Source organism: Dermochelys coriacea, chromosome 4 (genome assembly GCF_009764565.3).
Source record: "Dermochelys coriacea isolate rDerCor1 chromosome 4, rDerCor1.pri.v4, whole genome shotgun sequence".
NCBI lineage: Eukaryota > Metazoa > Chordata > Testudines > Dermochelyidae > Dermochelys > Dermochelys coriacea.
Window position 1 is genome coordinate 122,275,894 of NC_050071.1, and position 21,410 is coordinate 122,297,303.

Sequence of the window (21,410 nt, forward strand, 5' to 3'; positions counted from 1 at the left end):
TCATGCCTCACCAACCTATTAGAATTCTTAGAGGGAGTCAACAAGCATGTGGACAAGGGTGATCCAGGGGATATAATGTACTTGGAATTTCAGAAAGCCTTTGACAAGGTCCCATACCAAAGGCTATTAAGCAAAGTAAGCAGGGATGGGATAAAAGGGAAGGTCCTCTCATGGATCAGTTAAAGGTTAAAAGATAGGAAACAAAAGGTAAGAATTAATGGTTTTCACAATGGAGAGAGGTAAACACTGGGTTCCACCAAGGATCAGTACAGGATGTGTGCTGTTCAACATATTTGTAAATTATTTTTAAAAGGGGGCAAACAGTGAGATGGCAAAATTCACAAATGATACAAAATTACTCCAGATAGTTAAGTCCAAAGTTGACTGCAAAGAATTACAAAAGGATCTAATGACACTGGGTGACTGGGCAACGAAATGGCAGTTGAAATTCAATACTGATAAGTGCAAAATAATGCACATTGGAAAAAGTAATCCTAACTATACATACAAAATGATGGAGTCTAAATTAGCTGTTACCAACTCAAGAAAGAGCTTGGGGTCATTATGGATTGTTCTTTGAAAACATCCACTCAATGTGCAGTGGAAGTCAAAAAAGCGAACAGAATGCTAGGAACCATTAGGAATGGAAACCAATGAAACAGAAAATATCATAATGCCACTTTATAAAATCATGGTACGCTCACACCTTGAATACGGTGTACAGTTCTGGTCATCCCATCTCAAAAAAGATATATTTGAATTGGGAAAAGTACAGAGAAGGGCATCAAAATCATTAGGGGTATGGAACAGCTTCCTTATGGGGAGAAATTAAAAAGCCTGGGACTGCTGATCTTAGGAAAGAGATGACTAAGGGAGGGAATTAATAGAGGTCTATAAACCCGTGAATGTGTAAGCAGAGTCAGGATGAGCTCTACCCTGACATCTGGTGGCGAGTTGTGGCGGGTTGGGGAAAAGAACTTCAGGGGCTGATCTCATTTGCATAGGCACCCTCCCCCCCCCCCCGATGGTCACTTTGGCTACTGTAGGAGTCCCAATTTCTCGGTTATTGGGGCAGGAAGAATAAACTGTTATTATCCTGATTATGTGAATCAAGGACAGTGGAACTGTACTTGGCCTTTTGTTATGATGGAGGGACTCGGCATCAACTAAGCAGCACTTGCTAGGCAAGGGTCATGGGTTCCAAAACCCAGTGAATTGAGAGAGATTGGGGACAGGTATTAGTACCTGGTGGTACCTGAAACACCAATTGCACCATCTCTCTCCACTGTGGAATATCAGAGCTAATTTTGATTTCATTAGGAGTCTAGTTACACAGGCTGCTGAGCTGAATTCACTTTGGGCCAATGGTGCACCAGCACTGAGGCTCCCCTACTACGAGCTGAAATCACTAAAGAGCTAAAATTACTAACAGCTGAAGTCACTGAGTGCTGTGTTAAGTAGTTGGGGGGAGGGGCTGGAGCAGCTCATGGGATGGCTGCTGGAGCGGCTGGCAGAGGGAGCAGTTTGTGGGATGGCTGGTGGAGCTTGAGCTGGTTTTGCATTGTGTTATTGGAACAGAAGCCCTAGATACTGAACCTGGCCCTTGTTGCTGCTAACTCTGATGGGCAGAAGGGTTACAAATGGTATGGAGTAAGTGAATAGGGAAGTGTTATTTACCCTTTCACATATCACAAGAACTAGGAGTCACCATGTTTAAGCCAAACAAAAGGAAGTACTTCTTCATGCAACACAAAGTCAACCTGTGGAACTCACTGCCAGGGGATGTTATGAAGGTCAAAAGTACCACTGGGTTCAAAAAAGAATTAGATAAGTTCCTGGAAGAAAGGTCAGTCAATGTCTATTAGCCAAGATGGACAGAGATGCAACTCCATGCTACGGGTGTCCCTAAACCTCTGGCTGTCAGAAGCTGGGACTGGATGACAGGGGGATGGATCTCTCCAAATTGCCATTCTGTTCATTCCCCCGGAAGCAGCTGACACTGGCCACTGTCAGAAGACAGGATATGGGGCTAGATCAGTGGCCCCAAACTTTTCAGGGTCTTGCCCCTGCATCCTGTCTGCATACCCTCTCCCTCCCCCTGAGCCGGGGGCAGGGCTGCAGCTCAAGGGGAGGATGCAGTTATGGGTAAGGGGACCGAGGCTGGGACCACAGCTGTGGGCTGACCCAGGAGTGGAGGCTCAGCTATAACCTCCCGAACATTCCTCCGCACCCAGCCAGGGGGGCACACCCCACAGTCTGAGGACCTTTGGGCTAGATGGACCATTGGTCTCACCCAATATGGCCATTCTAATGTTCTTATATTTAGGCCATTTGTCTGATTTTGAACCAGACAGTCCTCTTTTTGGGTGTTTTGTTCCCCAGCTGGTACTGAGACAAAACTAGATGTGGTTTTGTCCAGTATCATATGGGGATGTCATTTTGAAGAGCACACTGCTCCACCCAGGTTGGTGTGATCTTGCACATGGCATAACACCACTGTTCTCTTTGGGGTTGAATTCAGTGTGTCAGATGCTGGGATCAACACCAAGACTGCTAGTCATTTTATATTAACAGGATGTACATTTCAGAAAATGCATACAAACATATTCAACATTTCAGCCAGGCTATGGCACTTGGATTCTTGCTGTTCCCCATGATTAATTGGAGGTCATTCTCTTGTCTTGAATAAAATACAGCCTAGATCACATACTGTATCTCTTTTCAAACTTCCTTTTGGAGACACTAGTGCAATGACTATCATGGTCAGCTGTACAGTATAACCTCAGAGTTACAAACAACTCAGGAATGGAGGTTGTTTGCAACTCAGAACAAAAGGGTTGTTCTTTTAAACGTTTACAACTGAACATTGACTTAATACAACTTTGAAACTTTACTATGTGGAAGAAAAAATACTGCTTTCCCTTTATTTTGTTAGTATTTATGTTTAACACAGCATTGTACTGTATTTGGGAGTGTGGGGGAGGGGGTTGTCTCTGCTGCTGCCTGATTGCGTACTTCCAGTTCCAAATGAGGTGTGTGGTTGACTGCTCAGTTTGTATCTCTGGTGACCACAACTCTGAGGTTCTACTGTAGTGCCTAGGAGCCCCATCATGGAGAAGGACCCCATTGTGCTAGGTGCTGTACAAACACAAAACAACAAGACAGTCACTGCCTCAAAGAACCTACAATAACTATCATTAGATACCTGTCCTTCTCTCGCTCCTCCTCCCCCAATCCCTCCCCTTTTTTTTTGACAAAACAAAAAAGAAAATAAAAGAAAATTTGGGAAACCTGATTTTTTCCAGTGTTTATATCTGTAGATTACCCACTTCAGAAAATGCAACCCATCTGTGGGTTGCTCCCCCTTTCTTCTAACATAGGAGAGCTAGCTTGCTTTAAATAGATGCCAGCGTTTCTCTATGATTTAACACTTACTGAGTTCTGTTAATATGTCAAGACTACATTTTTGGATCTGTGTTTGTTTTGGGAGAAAAATAGGAGTCTTAATACTGATGCGACACACAATTAAAGAGAAGCCTCAATCTGGCTGACTGTTTGTTGAAAACAGACATGGCTGAATTCCCTTGGCATATGAATATTATGCAAAGCTGATAGCCAAAAGTCTTTAAAGAGCTCTATGTTATTTGTGATTATCTCCTTGGTTACTAAGCTGTGTATTTATGGTACAATATTAGCAAGTGTAACGCATTCTATACTAATACCTACTTGGTGCAATCCGTTCTTTCCGTAGCCAGGAAGAGAAGCAGATTTGGCATATGGGAATCCTGTAAAAGACACAATATGTATCGAGAGATTTTTGCAAAAACCTTTACAATTCAATTAATAAAAACAAGCAGAGAATACAAGAAAACAATTTGCAAGAGCTATCGCCCGGTCTCTGAGATACAGTAGAGCTGTGTATTGTTTATCTCAGTCTTGCAGGAGGATTTTAAAAAGAGAAATATATCCGCATCTATAATTCATATCACCTCAGGGATCATCCCATATCTCAGAAGACTGCATGCTTTTCGCAGATGGGGATGGGGAAGACCTCTAAGGAACAATTTGGTGCAGTAGAGGGTGGTACTGAGGACTCAGTAAGAGGTAACCTTCACTCTGGCTCAGTGCTGAGCTACTACCCCAGAATGGTAATAAACGTGCCATTACTTCAGAGGTTCTGCCAACTTGTGTTCCTGGCACCTTTTGTAAGACAATGGTCCTGGTGAAATTCCAGTTTAAGAACAGCTTTTTGCCTTCTATAAATTTGCTCTACAGTTTCAACTGGAAAAGGTATTTTCTATTTTCAGTTTTAAACTGGTGAATAGTGTTGTTAGTTATTTCATTTCTCCCCGAGGTGGCTGCATTTCAGTGGTGGGTAAAATAATCTTCAGGTATTGTTCAGATTCTCTGGCATCGCTAGAGATGCTCTGATCTCTTTAAACTGCCACTTTCAAACCTCCTTCTTAAATAATCAGTCTAAACTATTAGCCAGATCTTTAGAAGGTATAAATCTGTACAGCTCACTTCACTAGTTCTTTGCCAATTTACAGCAGCAGAGGATCTAGTCCTGTATGTTTAGGGTCTAGTCCTTAGATGAATAAGAGGGGACACACTATAGGTAGAGAAAACAATGAATGGTGTAAGAGAAAATAAACTGGGCACTCCTATTTACATTTCCTTCTCATATGAGACTGAGGAAATGGTCGATGGAATTGAAAAGCTAAATATTTTAAAATGATAAAAGGAAAAAGGTGCATGCACCACCTGTGGAACTCATTGCCACAAGATCTCATTGTGACCAGAAGCTTGGCAGGATGCCAGAAAGATAAAGGCATTTATATGAGTAATATGAAAATAAACAGGTATAGTAGACAAGGTTCATCTAAAAATATAGGGTATACACTAGCTACCGATTAATGGGATTAGGAAGAAATTATACTATAATTGTCCATTATGGAGGATTTTTTCACCTTCCTCTGAAGAAAGTGGTAATGGCCACTGTTAGTGACAGGATATTGAATTCTATGGACAAGTTATCTGATCCAATATGGCAAACTCTATGTTCCTACTTAAAGAACAAAGTGCATTATTTATTATTAGCTACTATTTTGTATTGCATTAGCACCTAAAGGCTCCAATCAGGAATCCAGACCACACTGCATTAGGCACTGAACATGCACATAATAAAATTACAGTCCCTGTCCTAGCCTATCAAACAGATTAATGAAGAACGCTGCTCGGGGGACCAATTCCTCTGACCTCTCTGCCCTGCAGAGCAGTGACACTGAGTAGATGGCTGACATGGCTTAGTGTTATCTCAAAATATTTTGACTTTACTGCATATCTAAAGGGATAGGTTAAATTAGGAATGTTGTGAATGAAAAGGTGTAAAGTCCTATATTCAAATTATTTAGGAACATAGGAATTGCCGTGTCAGAGGGGATCAAAGGTCTGTCTCATGCCATTTCCTGCTTCTAATGGTGGTCTCTTCTGGTTTGTGAAATTCCCAGTGGGACTTTCCTGCTCCTGGTTAATGGTGGAATATTATAGCACCAAAGACTTTGGGTTAAAGGAAACACTATCAGAGGCTCGTTCACCTGCGCATCTACCAATGTGATATATGCCATCATGTGCCAGCAATGCCCCTCTGCCATGTACATTGGCCAAACTGGACAGTCTCTACGTAAAAGAATGAATGGACACAAATCAGACATCAAGAATTATAACATTCAAAAACCAGTTGGAGAACACTTCAATCTCTCTGGTCACTCGATCACAGACCTAAGAGTGGCTATACTTCAACAAAAAAGCTTCAAAAACAGACTCCAACGAGAGACTGCTGAATTGGAATTAATTTGCAAACTGGATACAATTAACTTAGGCTTGAATAGAGACTGGGAATGGATGAGTCATTACACAAAGTAAAACTATTTCCCCATGGTATTTCTCCCTCCCACCCCACCCCCCACTGTTCCTCTGATATTCTTGTTAACTGCTGGAATTAGCCTACCTGCTTGTCACCATGAAAGGTTTTCCTCCTTCCCCCCCCTGCTGTTGGTGATGGCTTATCTTAAGTGATCACTCTCCTTACAGTGTGTATGATAAACCCATTGTTTCATGTTCTCTGTGTGTGTGTATATAAATCTCTCCTCTGTTTTTTCCACCAAATGCATCCGATGAAGTGAGCTGTAGCTCACGAAAGCTTATGCTCTAATAAATTTGTTAGTCTCTAAGGTGCCACAAGTACTCCTTTTCTTTTTGCGAATACAGACTAACACGGCTACTACTCTGAAACCTGAGTTTAGAATTAACAAACTTCCTTTAACATTTAACAGTTTGGGAGTTTTATATCCTAAACTTTAATGAGGACAAAAATTCATTTCAGGATGAACATGATGAATTTTGTGTGTGAAAATCAGAGAAGTAAAGTACAGGCGACATCTTGTGGCCATTTGGAAAACTTCCAAGGGTGAAATCCTGGCCTAATTAAAGTCAACGGGAAAACTTCCATTGACTTCTACCAGGGACAGCATTTCACCCAGGTCTTCATTCCATAGGAAGTTCTCAGGTATATTACCTTATTCCTGATTGCTCTTCTTTGAATGAAACAATCTAGACTGAACTAGCCAACATACTTGTAACACCTGCAAACATCATATGCTAAATGCTTCTGCAGTATCTTGTAGCGTTTTTGAGTACTTGACTGATGTGACAATCTGTTTTTACCAATGAAGATACTTCAGACTCATCAGCTATATTGTAAATTGATATGGTTCCTTTCATGCCATTCATGCTAATTTGAAATGTGATGAGACTGCATTTCAGCATAGGCTAATTGGGGCCAGATTTACGAAGGCATTTAGGTGTCTAAAAATGCAAATAGGTACTTAACGGGATTTTCAGAAGTGCCTATGCATCTTTAGGAACCTCAATACTTTTGCAAATCTGGCCTTTGATCTTTAAAATGAAGGATTATGGTAAAGAATAACAGAAACAACCTATACTTATAGATGATAAATTAAAAAGTGAATGTATATTTCACAGCCAAAATATTCAATAGCTTTTTTTGAGAGGAAAATATAGGGCACAACTGCATTACACCATAAGAAAATAATAATAAATAATAATAGCATCTAGCTCTTATATTGCTTTTTTCAACCACAGATCTCAAAGCACTTTACACAAGAGCCAATTTTACAGATGGAGAAACTAAAGCACAGAGAGGCGACTTGTCCAGGGTCACCCAACAGGCCAGAAGCAGAGCCAGGATTAGAACCCAGGTATCCCAAGTCCTGGTCCAATAATATATCCACAAAGCAAATAAGCTTTATATATGCACAGGATATACTTCCTGCTACATGGTAATCAGCATGTCACTGAAGAAAGGGAACTATTAAAACATTGAAAACTATAGAAACTTTATAGTAGTATTGTCTTTTGACTAACTCTATGCCCAGCGAGTGTACGTATCCACGTGTTCCTGACACTGTTACTCTTGTTCTTTTATCACCTCCAACTGTATGTTTCATCTTGCCTTAGATTAGACTGTAAGCTCTTTTGGACAGAGACTGTCTCTCACTATGTAAGGGTTCAGTGAACTCCTGATTCTGTTTTGGGGCCTCTAAGTGCTACCGCAGTACAAGGAATAAGTAATAATAGTAACAAGCTAAGCATCCAAGGGTCCTCTGGGAAGTGGGTTATACAATCATTTGTAGAGCTTCTTTTGCACTATCTCAGACCTCAAAATCAAGAATGTCTGTGGTTCAGGAAATAGTAACTGCTGAATTCCCTTTAACTTCTCATGTTAAATGAGTGGCAGTACAATGCACCAGAAATCTATGTCGAACCATTTATGGACACAGTGTTTTTGTAAATCAATATTGATTTTTTTAGAAGAGCTATTTGTAGCAATCAACCTTCAAAAAAAAAAAGCTTAAATGTATCGAGAAATCATATTCAGTTACTATTATGTTATTCTGAAATGTTATAAACACGTTATTAAATCTACCTACCATAATATACAGATGTATGACTCAGCTACATAGCAGCAAGATATTTATATAGACATGTATGTAAGCAAGAAAAGATAAACAAAACTTTGGACAATGATTGAGTCTTGAATACAACAGATCAAATCAATACATGAAGTGGTCTGATACACCATTGGTGCCCAAAGTGCCCATGATTTTTGAATGAAATGTTTTGCACGGAACAGAGATAATCATTACTGGCAGTAAATATATGCCTCTCTCCAGATAAATGTACACACACACATACACAACCAAATAGAGTTGATAAGGTACCAGTATTTGGATATTCAGCACTTTCCAAACTATACGCAAGGGTTGGAGGGGAAGGTGAGTTCAGCATCTTAATGCCCTAGCCTTTTCTTCAACTTGACAAGGTGATGCATGAAATGGTATCCATGAATAAAATCTCTCCCACTAAGAGAGCTCAGTGGGCATACAAGCCCTAAGACATTTCAACACCTAGCCTACAATATTAACACTAGACAGAAAAAAAAATGAACTAGGGTGGAGCAATCATTACTATGTCTAGTTACCACAGAGTTCAATTGTGGCTTTGCCACAAGACCTCTGTAATGGCCAAGGCATTGTTGCATTGCCCCAGAAGCAGATCCGCAACCAGACCGAGTCACATGCAGTCCCCTCTTGCTCTGTGGAGGAAGTAATCTGTGCCAGACCTATACCTGACATACATAATTTCCCTTGCTGCGCCAACTAAACTGCACTGACCAGCTCATCGGGTTTAGGGGTGGGGCTAAGTTCTCTTCGCTCCCCATTTAATGTGGAAGGGAGAATAGCTAAGGAATGGTCAGTGGGGCACTCGGTAGCCTACAAATACTTGAAAGGTGTAAACACTAAAGAAGGAAAGGAATTATTTAGGACAGCACGGGGGATAGAACTAGGAGTAACTGGATAAAATTAAGGAAGGGAATAAAAGAGTGAATATCAGGAAAAAAACCTTCAAAGCCAGAACTATTTGGCTGTTAAATGGCCTTCTAAGACAAGTGGTGGAAACCCTCACTGGGTACACTGAAAACTACATTGGGCAAAACATCTAAAAATGTAACATAAGGAACAACTTGCATCAGCAAGGAGGTCACCACATAACCCAAAGGGTCTTTTCTATCTCTGACTTCTGTGGTTCTGAATTTGTGTGTGTGATATTAGAAAATATAAGATAAATGAGTGAGTGGAAGCAGAATGATAGACCCATGGAGAAACCTGTGTCACAGTATATTGCTTGTATATAAAAAAAGTTTACTGTATGTTACAGGCATTTTTATGGGAGAAGTTTTTGCCTCATAAGGGTTTCAAATAAAGCCTATTATCTCAAAACAGGTATAGATAAGCAGCATATCAACCCATCTGTCAGCCTTCTCATGGGTGCATGTGCCTACACAATTTATTTGTATAGTCTACACTCATTTCTGCCAGTTGTTTCTGGATGTGAGGAATTTGTGGTATTCAGAGACAGCTTCACATGTACAAGGGCATTTGTGAAACATTCCTTGTGTGGGAAAAGTCTGATGGTATTTGAGAAGGGAAATCCCCTTGCTTTGGTTCAGTAGGCTCCAAAACTACTTGTTTCTTTCCACTTGGTTCACTCTAGTGACAGATTCTGCTGCATCAGTTTTTCTCCCTCTCTTGTATAGCTGAGTCATAATTTCCTTAATATAAAGATGATGGAGCCAGCTATCATATTACCAATGACTGGCACATTATCTTTGCTGCCAGACGTGCCTTGCAGTGGGATGAAAGCTTTTGAGAAAACTGTTTCGCCAAATTGTTTACCCCAGTTGACCTGTATCTCCAGCACGGTGTAGTAGGGGACTCTCTCTTAGGACAGCTGCTGTTCAAAGGTATTTTCCTCTAAAGTTATCTATCATTTTGTGATTCATGTACTAAGAGCAAAATGTAGGTTCCTTTATTCGGGATGACTACATCCCTGTACTCACCCACTTCCTGTCAAGTTACATGAAGAGAAAGTGGAGAACACTTTCAGTACTGGCAGCTAGTGAGAGTGGCATTTCAAAACAATGATCTGCTGGCTATTCCAATTTACATATACGGACTGTTTGGGTGGAAGCCCAAGGCAAAGAATGAAAATGTGCAGAGAAGGCTATGGCATGGCTGTATCTCTCAGTCAAGCTGCAATCCTACATCCCTGACTGACTGTGTAAAGTAAATACTTACTTGAATATATGGTGGTTGCATTCTCTTGCATTTGCTGGAGTTGTTCTCTGTCAGTTCCAGGACCATGTGATAGTGACTGAGTATCCAAATCTGGAGAATTAGCTCTGGTGTCTGTCTCCCCCTTCAGAATCAGCCAACTGGTCTTTAGCTGAACAGAACAAAACCGAACTTTAACGTTTGGATTTATTCTTGCAAATTCACCCACATGGGAATTCTCTGATCAATTTTTATTTATAATAATTTTGTAGCAATCATCCATTCAGTCACAAAAGTGGAAGACAGATCCTGTGCAATGCATCATGGGACTGTCTGTTAGAAGTTCTAGTATCAGATACTTAACATGATCCAGCTGGTTGAGAATGGGTTTCCTGTTAATTACCGCTGTTACTCTGTCCTCGTTTCAGAACATGTACATTTTTTAAAATTAAACTATTAATGCCCACAAGTGAATCAATGTTACTTTATTACTTTCTCATTTTAAAATAAATACGTTGAATAAAAACATCTCCACTGAACCACCAATGAGCATGCCTAGATTGAGTAAATGCATGCACTTATTGCATTAGTTCAATTCTCCCCACTTTTTGCCTCCCCTACTAGCTCCATCACTTGTAAAATTTAGATTGTAAGCACTTTGGGGGAGGTGCAATATCTTTCTATATCTTCTGTGAAGGACCAAACACACATTTGCTGCTATTAAATAACTAGAATAATGATAAATAAAAATAAAATATCTAAAAAATGAGAGATTTTAAAATGGTACCCTTGAGAAACACTAACACCCTGCAGTTTTTCCTGCATTCTGGACATTACCTTCCTATTGTCCTGATCAAAACTTCCATCCTCCCCCTCTGATCTTCTTACTGTTAGAATGTAAAATTCATTGTAAGAGTTAAAACAGCATCATGTCATTTTTTTCCATTTTGACTGTCATCATATTGCAGGTTTCTTAAAAGAATCAAATGATCCATACAAAGAAAGGGATATGAGAAGTTGGAAGTGTACTGGTACAATATAATTAACCCATTAAGTCATTATGAAATTATTAAAATGATTCAATGCTGTAAATACACAGTATATGCATAAAATCTACTCTTCCAAGCATTTTAAAGTACCATTTTTTAGGAAAGATGCTACTTTCTTGAGTTTGACTGGAGGGAAAAAAATAATTTATTGCATGGCTACACTAGAGAGTTGACAGCGGTGCAGCTGCACCAATGCAGCTGTGCTGCTGTGAGCTATCTAATGTAGCCTCTCTGAGCTGATGGGAGAGAGCTCTCCCATCAGCTTAATTAGTCCAGCCCCCATGCCAGTTGATATAGCGCTTCCACACTGGCACTTATGTCAGTGTAACGTATGTTGCTCAGGGGGGGTGACTTATTCACCCTCGAGTGACATAAATTATGCCAACATAAGCTGTAGTGTAGACCTAGCCTTAGAAACAGATTGTGACTCAGACTAACACAGCTGTCGAGGGGAGCAAGTCACTCCTTTCCTGAGTTGCCATGTTAATGCTCTCCACAAGGTATCTTGGATATAAGCTGGTTTTACACCTGGTCCTCATTCCTCTCTCCCAGCAGGTAGGCAGGAAGGGTACAGAAAATGGATCCGTCACCTCAAAATGTCAGCCAGCAAAGCTAAATCACTGCAGGAGGGTTAGGGGTAGGGAGTAAGCTGTCCCCCTATAAAGGGCTGCAGTAAATCATTTCACCATCAGGAGCAGAGTCACAATTCCTTCCCCAGGTTCCTCCTAGGCTATGTGACAAGGCAGAGACAAAAATCTCAATCCAGCCCTTAATAGTCAACATCATGGCATTAGCAAGAGCAGAGTCTGCAGAAGGGTTGTGATTACCAACACCACTGCAGAAAAAGACAACCAAAGTGCAGCCTGTATTTTCTGAATTTATCTATTTGCTAAAGAATTGTCTGTTGAATTTTTTTTGCTGACACTAACATTCCACTATGTAGTACTTTGTATTGAGTTACCAAGTCTGCTGAGAAAAAAAATCTTGCCAGTAGAAGGTCCCAACATTCTCCTCTCCCCCTGCTTTTCTGGCCATTTCGTGTCCTTTATTTCCAGATAGGTACAGATGTGCCTGTACATGATACTGATCTGCACCCCCAAAAATGATTTCACAACCAGTAGATTTTGCAGACATACACACGCCAAATTGCATAGACAACTTGCCCCAGTTTCGGCCCCGTGAGATTTAACGTTTTAAAACATTGATGGATGCATCTTTTAAAAGGTGTCATAAGGGTCACTGCGGACTGGCAACAACTCTGTCCCTCCCTACCCTTCGGCCCCTGACCCAGCATGTCTGCAGATATTTCATATGGCTTCTGCCCTTCGTGGGCAGACTGCATCTGCCATTAGCACTCAGCTGCTACACCTTTGCATTCCCTAAACCCCCACATAAAGCTAAAATTTTGATCTATGTTTGTATCAGTATGTAGCGGAGTGAAACTCCTAGCCCCAAAAGCTGGAAACGGTGAACATTATATTGTCCCATGCATGCAGCACAGGGCAAGGGGAAAACAAGTTTGAAAGACAGCTTTTGTCATGTGCACCTTGTACACAATAGGATGCAGGGCTGGTCAGGCTTCTGTACCAGGTATGCACTGGCCACAGAACTTCCTTCTCAGAGATACACACCAGATGCACCTCACTATAAGATCTTCTAATGTACTGCATGGTACTGCTGATGTTAGCGTACATAAGGTATATTACACAGAGCACTGCCTAGTGGCTGAAGAAAAGGAGTACTTGTGGCACCTTAGAGACTAACAAATTTATTAGAGCATAAGCTTTCGTGAGCTACAGCTCACTTCATCGGATGAAGTGAGCTGTAGCTCACGAAAGCTTATGCTCTAATAAATTTGTTAGTCTCTAAGGTGCCACAAGTACTCCTTTTCTTTTTGCGAATACAGACTAACACGGCTGCTACTCTGAAACTAGTGGCTGAAGGGTATAATACAGTTTAGCATTCCATCACATCATCCCCTTCCTGGAGGTGCTTTAATGAGCCTTTTGTCAAGATTAATGCTGTATGAAATGCTAACAGAGAACAGGAGGAGCTTAATCTTACAGTATATTTCTAAGCAAACCATACATTTTAACCTGAACCCTGAAAACAGTGGTCAAAATATTCATACATAGGGTCTGATACTGCTTGGAATTCCAGTGGGCAGACCCCAGCACTTGCTAGGAATCCAGTCAAAGTCAATGGGGCAAAGCATGAATGCCAGGGTCTGCCCATGCAGCCTTCCTTGAATCTTAGGCACCTAAATCTATATTAAGGCACCTACATCAAAGTGACCTGACTTGTAGAGGTGCTGAGCATTGGCTTCTGTGAAAATTGGGCTACTCAGCCCCTCTGAAAATCAGGTCCTTTTTATATGGATGTCTAAATATGGACTCCAGGAGCCCAAGTTCAACCATTTGAGCTCTCTGTTTGGATCAGTGCTAAAATTGATGAAGGTCAAACTCTTTTTAAAAGGTTTAATATTGAATAAAATGTTTTGAAAATATGAAGATACTAAATAAAAAAAAACCGCAACACCGCCTTCCCCAGCTTTCCCATCCAAATTCACAGCCTGAAATCACGCATGTGACATTTTTCCAGCTCATTTTTATTCTGAATCTAGGAGTTTATAACAGGAACACAGAGGCTCTTAGCTACAACAAATCTGCTGGGAACTGCTGTAATTGAGACCTTTCAAAGTCAAATGTTTTGGAAGAGTTTCTTGCACTTTTTGTTTTAGAGAACATTTTTGTGCTTGTTTGTTCAAACTTGGTTTCTTCAACAAGAGAATGTTCTCTGGCTCCAACTCCTGAATGTCCTACTTCAATGCCCCTTTAGCTTAAGAAGCTGAATCATCAGTTGCTAATATGTTTGTTCTTTAGCAAAAAGATTTACACAACTTCTGCTGGGAACAAAAGGTTGTTTCCATTAGTCTCTACGCAGAAATGGATACTTCATCACTCTCAATTTTTGTTTTCATTTAGAATAAATTAGTAGGTGCACTCCTGTAGAATCCCAGCCAGCCTTCATTTTCTACACTCCTTTTCAGAACCTTGTTTATATATAAAACAAAGATTAAAATACATCTCCTCAGGGTATGCACAGAGATGTCTGACTGACCTGCATATTAACATACAAGGCCTCTCACAACAATGTGTATCAGAAATAACTTTGCTGAAGTCAGTGTAGTTACACTAGTATAAAACTGACAGAGGAAAATCTGGCCCTTGGTTGCGTACGTCAGCATGGCGGCTGACATAGAAAACATATGGCCATGAAGAAAAACTCCCTTTTTCAGAGTCATTTTGGCAAACCAGAGGTAGCTATAAAATAATTAAAGATGACATGCTCATGGAACAGGATGTTAGGGCCAGATCCTCAGCTGGTGTAAATCAATGTTCTATTGAAGTCAATGCAGCGATACCAATTTACAACAGCTGAGGATCTGGCTTAGTGTTTTGCTTATGATTTTCCCAAAACTCTCTCTAATGATTCAGGCCCTTTTGCCTTGTCAATAGCTTTTTGCTTTGTTTGACTATTTATTACCAATGATTTGTAGCTCTGCAGAGGAGGAGAAATTAAAGGCTATGGATAGACTATGTTTGCTATTTATCCTAAAGCCAAGCGCTCATATAAATGGATTCCATCTAATTGACACATAGGTGACCCTTGTATGTGCCATGCAGATACTGTGAGCTGAAAACATCTATCACAGTCCAAACGATAAAGCATATTAAAGCACCACTGGACCTTGCTTTGTTCTGAAGCTTAACCAGAACAGTTTAAGAGGTTATTTAAATGTCAATGATTTAAACCTGTTTATGCAATTGCCTAGCATCAGACACTTCAGTTATGGAGAATGTGTGCACGCTGACTCACTGTACTCAGTGTCAGTTTGACTGATAACACCAATAGTGCTGATGCAATATACTTAATTTTCTGTAAGGCATTTGACTTTGTGCCACACGAATTTTTAATTTTTAATTTTGATTAAAAAACTAGAATGATACAAAATGAACATGGCACACACTAAATGGATTAAAAACTGGCTAAAGATAGGTATCTAAATGTAACTGAAAATCATCATCCAGTGGGAAATCATCATCCAGCGGGTTTATTTCTAGTTGGGTCTTGCAGGACGGTTCTTGGCCCTACACTACCATTTTTATTAATGACCTAGAAGAAAACAAAAGTCATCACTGCTAAAGTTTGCAGACAACACAACAATTGGAGGAGTGGAAAAGAATGAAGAAAAGGGGTCACTTATTCAGAGCGATCTGGATTGTTTAATAAACTGGCCACAAGCAAACAATATGCATTTTAATATGGCTAAAGGTGAATGTATACATCTAAGAACAAAGAATGTAAGAACTAAAAACTTACAGGATAGGGGACTCTATTCCTGGGAAGCAGTGACTTTTGAAAAAGATTTGGGGATCATGGCAAATAATCAACTGAATATGAATTCCCAATGTGACACTGTAGGCCAAAAGGGCTAACACAATCCTTGGATGTATAAAAGGGGGAATCAAGAGCACAGAGGGTTTTTAACCTCTCTATTTGGTGCTGGTGTGACTGCTGCTGGAATATGCTGTGAAGTTCTGGTGTCAACAATTCAAGAAGGATGTTGAAAAATTTGGAGAGGGCACAGATAAGAGCCATAAAAACAATTAAAAGATTAGAAATATACCTGACAGTGATAGACTCAAGAAGCACAATTTATTCAGCTCAGGGGTGACTTGATCAAAGTCTGTAAGTACCTCCATGGGGAAAAATATTTGATAATATGCTTTTTCAGTCTAGCAGGGAAAGAACATAAGAACGGCTATATTGGGTCAAACCAAAGGTCCATCAAGCCCAGTATCCTGTCCTCGGACAGTGGCCAATGCCAGGTGCCCCAAAGGAAATGAACAGACAGGTTTTCATCAAGTGATCCATACCTTGTCACCCAATCCCAGCTTCTGGCAAACAGAGGCTAGGGACACCATTCCTGCCCATCCTGACTAATAGCCACTGATGGACCCATCTTCCATGAATCTACCTACCTCACTTTTGAACCCCATTATAGTATTGGCCTTCACAACACCCTCTGGCAAGGAGTTCCAGAGATTGACAGTGCGTTGCGTGAAAAAATACGTTCTTGTGTTTGTTTTACAACACAAGATCTGCTACCTATTCATTTCATTTGGTGGCCCCTTGTTCTTGTATTATGAGAAGGAGTAAATAACAAAGGTATAACAAGATCCAATAGGTGGAAGTTGAAGCTAGAAAAATTCAAACTTAATATAAGACATATATATTTATCAGTGAGAGTAATTAACAGTTGGAGCCATTTACCAAAGGTTGTGGTAGATTCTACATCACGGGCAATTTTTAAATCATGATTGAAATTTTAAAAAAATATATTCTCTAGTTCAAAGGAAATTATTTTGGGGAAGTTGTATGGCCTGTGTTTTATAGGAGGTCAGACTAGATGATCACACTCTTCTGACCTTGGAATCTATGAATCAGCAGCATCCAGACAGAAGCCCTTATTTACTTATTTATTTCTCCACATCCGTAAATCAGTCAGATGTGAGGCAGAACATGATACAAACCGGAAGAGTCAATGCTCTCCCTGAAAATAAACATGGGGAATTTCTATTTTACTGCTTCATTTGAAGCATGCATAATTTATACAGTTCTTTTTCAAAGTCATGTGTTGTGTCAGATTATTATGTGTCATAAAAACATTTTCTGTATAGTTCTGTTGTTTAGTGACTTAGGTACCAATCTTGCAGTGGGTCTGCCCATTCAGTTCCAATTGTATGGTGCAGATCAGAAGCCATCTTCAGTCAGATTACAGCCTTAAAAAGGAATTTGTCCTCAGCAAATATAACCTCATTAAAGAATTGTTCTGATATTATGATAAAGTAAAAAAATCTTGCCAATGAAAGATGGATATTCAATATGCACCATATATCAATGAACCTAAAAGTTTATTTTTTGCTATAATATAGAAGCAAAAATTACCTTAACATTTAGATATTCCCCAGGATCACCTGAAAGCAGGATAGTAATGTACTATATTTAACATACTATTGTATCATTCTGATAATAAACAAATTGCTTTAAGATCAGTATTAACTTTTAATTAATAATGTACAGCAAGACATCACTATTCCAGCCACTTACTGAGTCTTCAGACTTCATGTTATGCAGAGAGTTATCTATTTTCTGTGTTACTTAATTCTTTTCCTTTTTGTTTTTAGATAATAGGGATTCTGGCATAATTAAATGAGAATACGATAGCACAACTAGTTCAGTGGTAAATATGCACTTCCTTAACAAGGGCATGCGTAGAAAACACTGCAGCAGAGAAAAGCAGACTGTACCATGCTGTCTGTAGATAGGGGGTTTCCTATAGATGTTATCTTTTACTCCAGTGTCTGAGAAAGAGGGGAAAAAAAAGGAAAGAACAAAAGAGTAAGCAAGCAGTTTAGACCGTGCTTCTTCTGTTTAATTCTTTAAAAAAAATCACTTGAGCAGAGACCATTCATTCATTTTAATGTGTAGTAACTGCTATTACAATACAATGCAACATTTCTCATCATTAGTACACACTTAAAACATTCTGGGCTGCATGGTAGACCAAAATTTTCCATCAATCCTAAAGGGATATATTAATATGGCTCCTTACCCATCAGTTCATTTAGTAGATGGGTACTTCAAATATACAGCCTAACATCATATCCATAAATTGAACAGGCCTGTGCAACCAGCAGTAACATTTAAGACAACATCATCTTCTAGGTTTAACATAAAATAAAAAGTTGTCTCTTTGGGCTTCTCCTAGTGCAAACGTGTTGATACACAGAAAAATGTGAAGCATGTAACTTACTCACTTCTGAAATCATGTTTAACAGCTAACATATTTTCACTCTTCAGAAGAAATAAGGTTTTTTGTTATTGTTGTTCTACAGTTCACAAAGCAATGCAAAATCTATTGACAATTTAGGAGAAAATGAACATACGCCACAACTGAAGATAAAAAACTAAGCTGTGAATGCCTACCTGGAACATGGAAATGTCTAGGAGCCTGCTGATAGGCAGAAGGTGAAGATTTGCTGTCTGAATACATGGATAAGCTTGGAGTGCTCCGACCACTTTCACTGCCTCCAAGGGGAAGAGCAAAGAAAGCAGATAAAAGAAAAAAAATGGAAAGCAAAGTAGAGTACTTCAAGCATAAAGCGCTTACTCAAAATGACTTGTTAATCCAACATTTTTAAATAAATAGTTCTTTGTAAAACCTCAACTTGCTTATTGGCACTATGTCTGGTTTCTGATGCGACTCTCTTAGCAAAGGCAATACTGAACAGCGAGTCAAACGCTAAACAGATCTAGGAACTGGAGAGTGCTGTATCAGCAATAACGCATACTTGATGGATAACATCAGGTACAAGTATCAGCCTTGTAGCTCTGCTTTGAAATCTAAAATTCTCTTCTCAAAATGTGATGCTGTTAAAAAGATAAAACAAAAGAATCTTCAGGAATCTGTAGGTCCTTTTTTTTTTTTCCCCAAACGGCTCCTTCGTAGCCTTAACTGAGCAAATATATTAGGGAATTTTAACAAAGTTTAAGGTTGTGGTGTTAAATTATAGCCTGCCCTTAAAACCATCAGTGAAATCATTCAGTGATGTTAAGTTACTTCAAAGCAGGACTGCACCAAAAAGCAGCTGCTATGGCTGAGTCATGTCTTATTGGATATATAAATTACAAAATAGACTGCTGAGATCTTGTACTAGGTTTATTCTAACTTTCCCCCCTGATAACTCTCCACAGGATTTTATTTATACGCAGACAGGGTTGGATTATCAAGTCATGGATCTATAATGCCATAGCCAACTTGGCAGAATTTAAAGGTACAGAATATACTATTGATCCATACCCATTTATACTCTTATTTTGTCAAATACTCTTCAAATATCCATTTATTTCCTGTCAATTAATCCTCAGAGCATACTCTATGGCATTATAATGCTGCTTGGCAAACAAAAAAGTAAAGCTCTACTTTTTGGGGACTTGTAAAGTCCAGTTCATGTGTAGCATTGTTAAGCAACTGGAAGCTAAACATAATATTTTTACAAAACATAGAGCTGCTGACAATTTGCAGTAACCATTTTAGAGAGGATGGAGCGCAGAATTAATGGAGATTAATGATCTTTTGAAGAAAGGCCAGCAGCCCAGAATATAGCTTTAGATGCATCACTGAGCACTGCCAGGTGGGAGAGAGGGGTTTATAGGTAACTTTGAGTTAGTAGAAAGCCCAGAGCAAAGGTGAAAAATCTGATAAACTGGAGATGGAGCAGGGGATTGCTAACAATTCACAAAGCCGGGCAGCCTCTGTTGAGGAGTATTGGAAAGACATTAAATACAATCCCAGGGAATGTCATGTATTCCATCATTTTAACCATGGGCCTGCCATTGATGGGAGTACTGCTATTGACCTTAATAGGAGCAGGAGAATGCCCCATGAGAACCGAGGAGAGTGCTGTGCATCCCACGAATATTCCTGCTAATTAATCCATTTTATTGTGGGACTGTTACTTCCCTGTACAGTGTGGAATTAAATGAAGATCATTAAAACTACAAAATAATTAGGAGTCACTGCCATTGTTTCTCTGATAGCAATGACTTGATAAGATGGTAACAATTTTTAAAAAGTATTCTGCATAGTTCAGAGACTGAAATTGGAACAACATTAGTTGATATTCTCCAAGTACTACCAAGAACTGAGGGCTTGATTGTGGAGTTACTGCAAGCCTTGAGTAAGGGGCAAGTATCAATGAGCTGTCCTAGGAGCAAACCAGAAGCTAAACCGTGACTGACATAATCACAATTTGGTTTCTGGTTCCCATCCTGCTCCAGGGAGAAAGCCAGGTGTGCCATCCATTTACCAGGAACATTCCCCCTCTGTGCCAGCTCACCTGCTGCACTTCACCTACTCCCTGTCACTACTAACCCACCTATGTAGTGGATGGGGAGTAGCAGCCCTGTAGAAACATCTCTACCCTTTACACTGCACCACACAATGCAGATAGCAAGGGAGTGTCTTATACTCCTTGACCCCCTTGCAATGGGAGCATGGCATGGGAAATAGCTGCTTCCTGGTTAAGGTCTATGCACCCCATTGCATCCCAGTTATTACTACCCTCCTGGAATGTCACATCCCAGGGTAGAGTTTGCCTGGAAAGGTTGCTAAAAAATCAGAAAGGGTGTTTTAAAGTTATGATGTTTTCAAAAAATGCCTGTCCTTTGCTTGCTCAAAATTCCTTTATCACTAAACATTTATAATTGGGGTACTGGAAGGCATGGCCCTTAATACATCACATACTTTGGGCACTTAAAATAGTCCACATGAATAAAAGCCTCACCAGACAGGATCGGAGCCCCATCATTCTGGGAATCATATAAACAGAGACAGAAATCCTTCGAGCAGGCATTATTTTCCTGTTACATTCAAGGGACCAGAAGGAAGCGTGGAACAGGAGGTGAGAACTTGGGAAGAGAGGACAGAGGCAGGGAATGCAAACACATGGAACTGAAGGCTGCAATTCTGCCAACTGCTCTGTGTGGGATCCACCTGTGTGGAGTAGTTTTTAAGATCAGGGCCTAGATTTCTATTAAAAGAAAAGAAGGAGGCAAGCTATTCTTGGGGCACATTATACCATACAAGCTGATCCACCATTTAAATTATTAAAATTATGTCAAAAATTTGCCACTGATTTTGAGAGAGTGTAGCTGGATTTTGCATTTTACATGCCAAATTATGAATATTTAGCAATAAATCAAACTGAAGGCCAAAGTAAAAGGTCCCATTATCTAGCTTACAACAACCCCTAAGATCCTATATAATTGTCTCTTGCCTGAGGTTTCCTTGGGTAAAAACTGAGTAAAGAATCCATGTTAGATCCCATAGAATATACAACTACTGGAGAGAGCAGTTTTATAAAGTTTTGCTTTGATTCTCTGCCATTAGCAGGATGAAAAAAATAGAATCATGAACTCTTTCCTGGATTTCATTTTATTTTATTTGGAAATAATCCTGAAAGGCTTACTTTGAACTTAAGTACCAACCACAGAAACATACTCATGTCTCATACATACTCATACTCAGCAAGACAGG

The 21,410-nt window shown here is 39.8% G+C and overlaps 1 protein-coding gene across 20 annotated transcripts in view; it reads right to left on the reverse strand.

Annotated features, from left to right (window-relative positions):
• ABLIM2 (actin binding LIM protein family member 2) overlaps window positions 1-21,410 on the reverse strand; it is a 228,334-nt gene that overhangs the window by 33,697 nt on the left and 173,227 nt on the right. For 10 of the 20 annotated variants that reach the window (XM_038400084.2, XM_038400083.2, XM_038400076.2 and 7 more), the window contains 5 exons: window positions 18,299-18,400; window positions 17,620-17,673; window positions 11,034-11,083; window positions 10,221-10,368; window positions 3,727-3,785 (listed from right to left, as the gene is read on the reverse strand). In XM_038400084.2, coding sequence (XP_038256012.1) covers window positions 3,727-3,785; window positions 10,221-10,368; window positions 11,034-11,083; window positions 17,620-17,673; window positions 18,299-18,400 — 413 coding nt within the window. The remainder of the gene's footprint in view (window positions 1-3,726; window positions 3,786-10,220; window positions 10,369-11,033; window positions 11,084-17,619; window positions 17,674-18,298; window positions 18,401-21,410) is intronic. The other 10 variants (XM_038400096.2, XM_038400093.2, XM_038400090.2 and 7 more) reach the window with 4 other exon arrangements.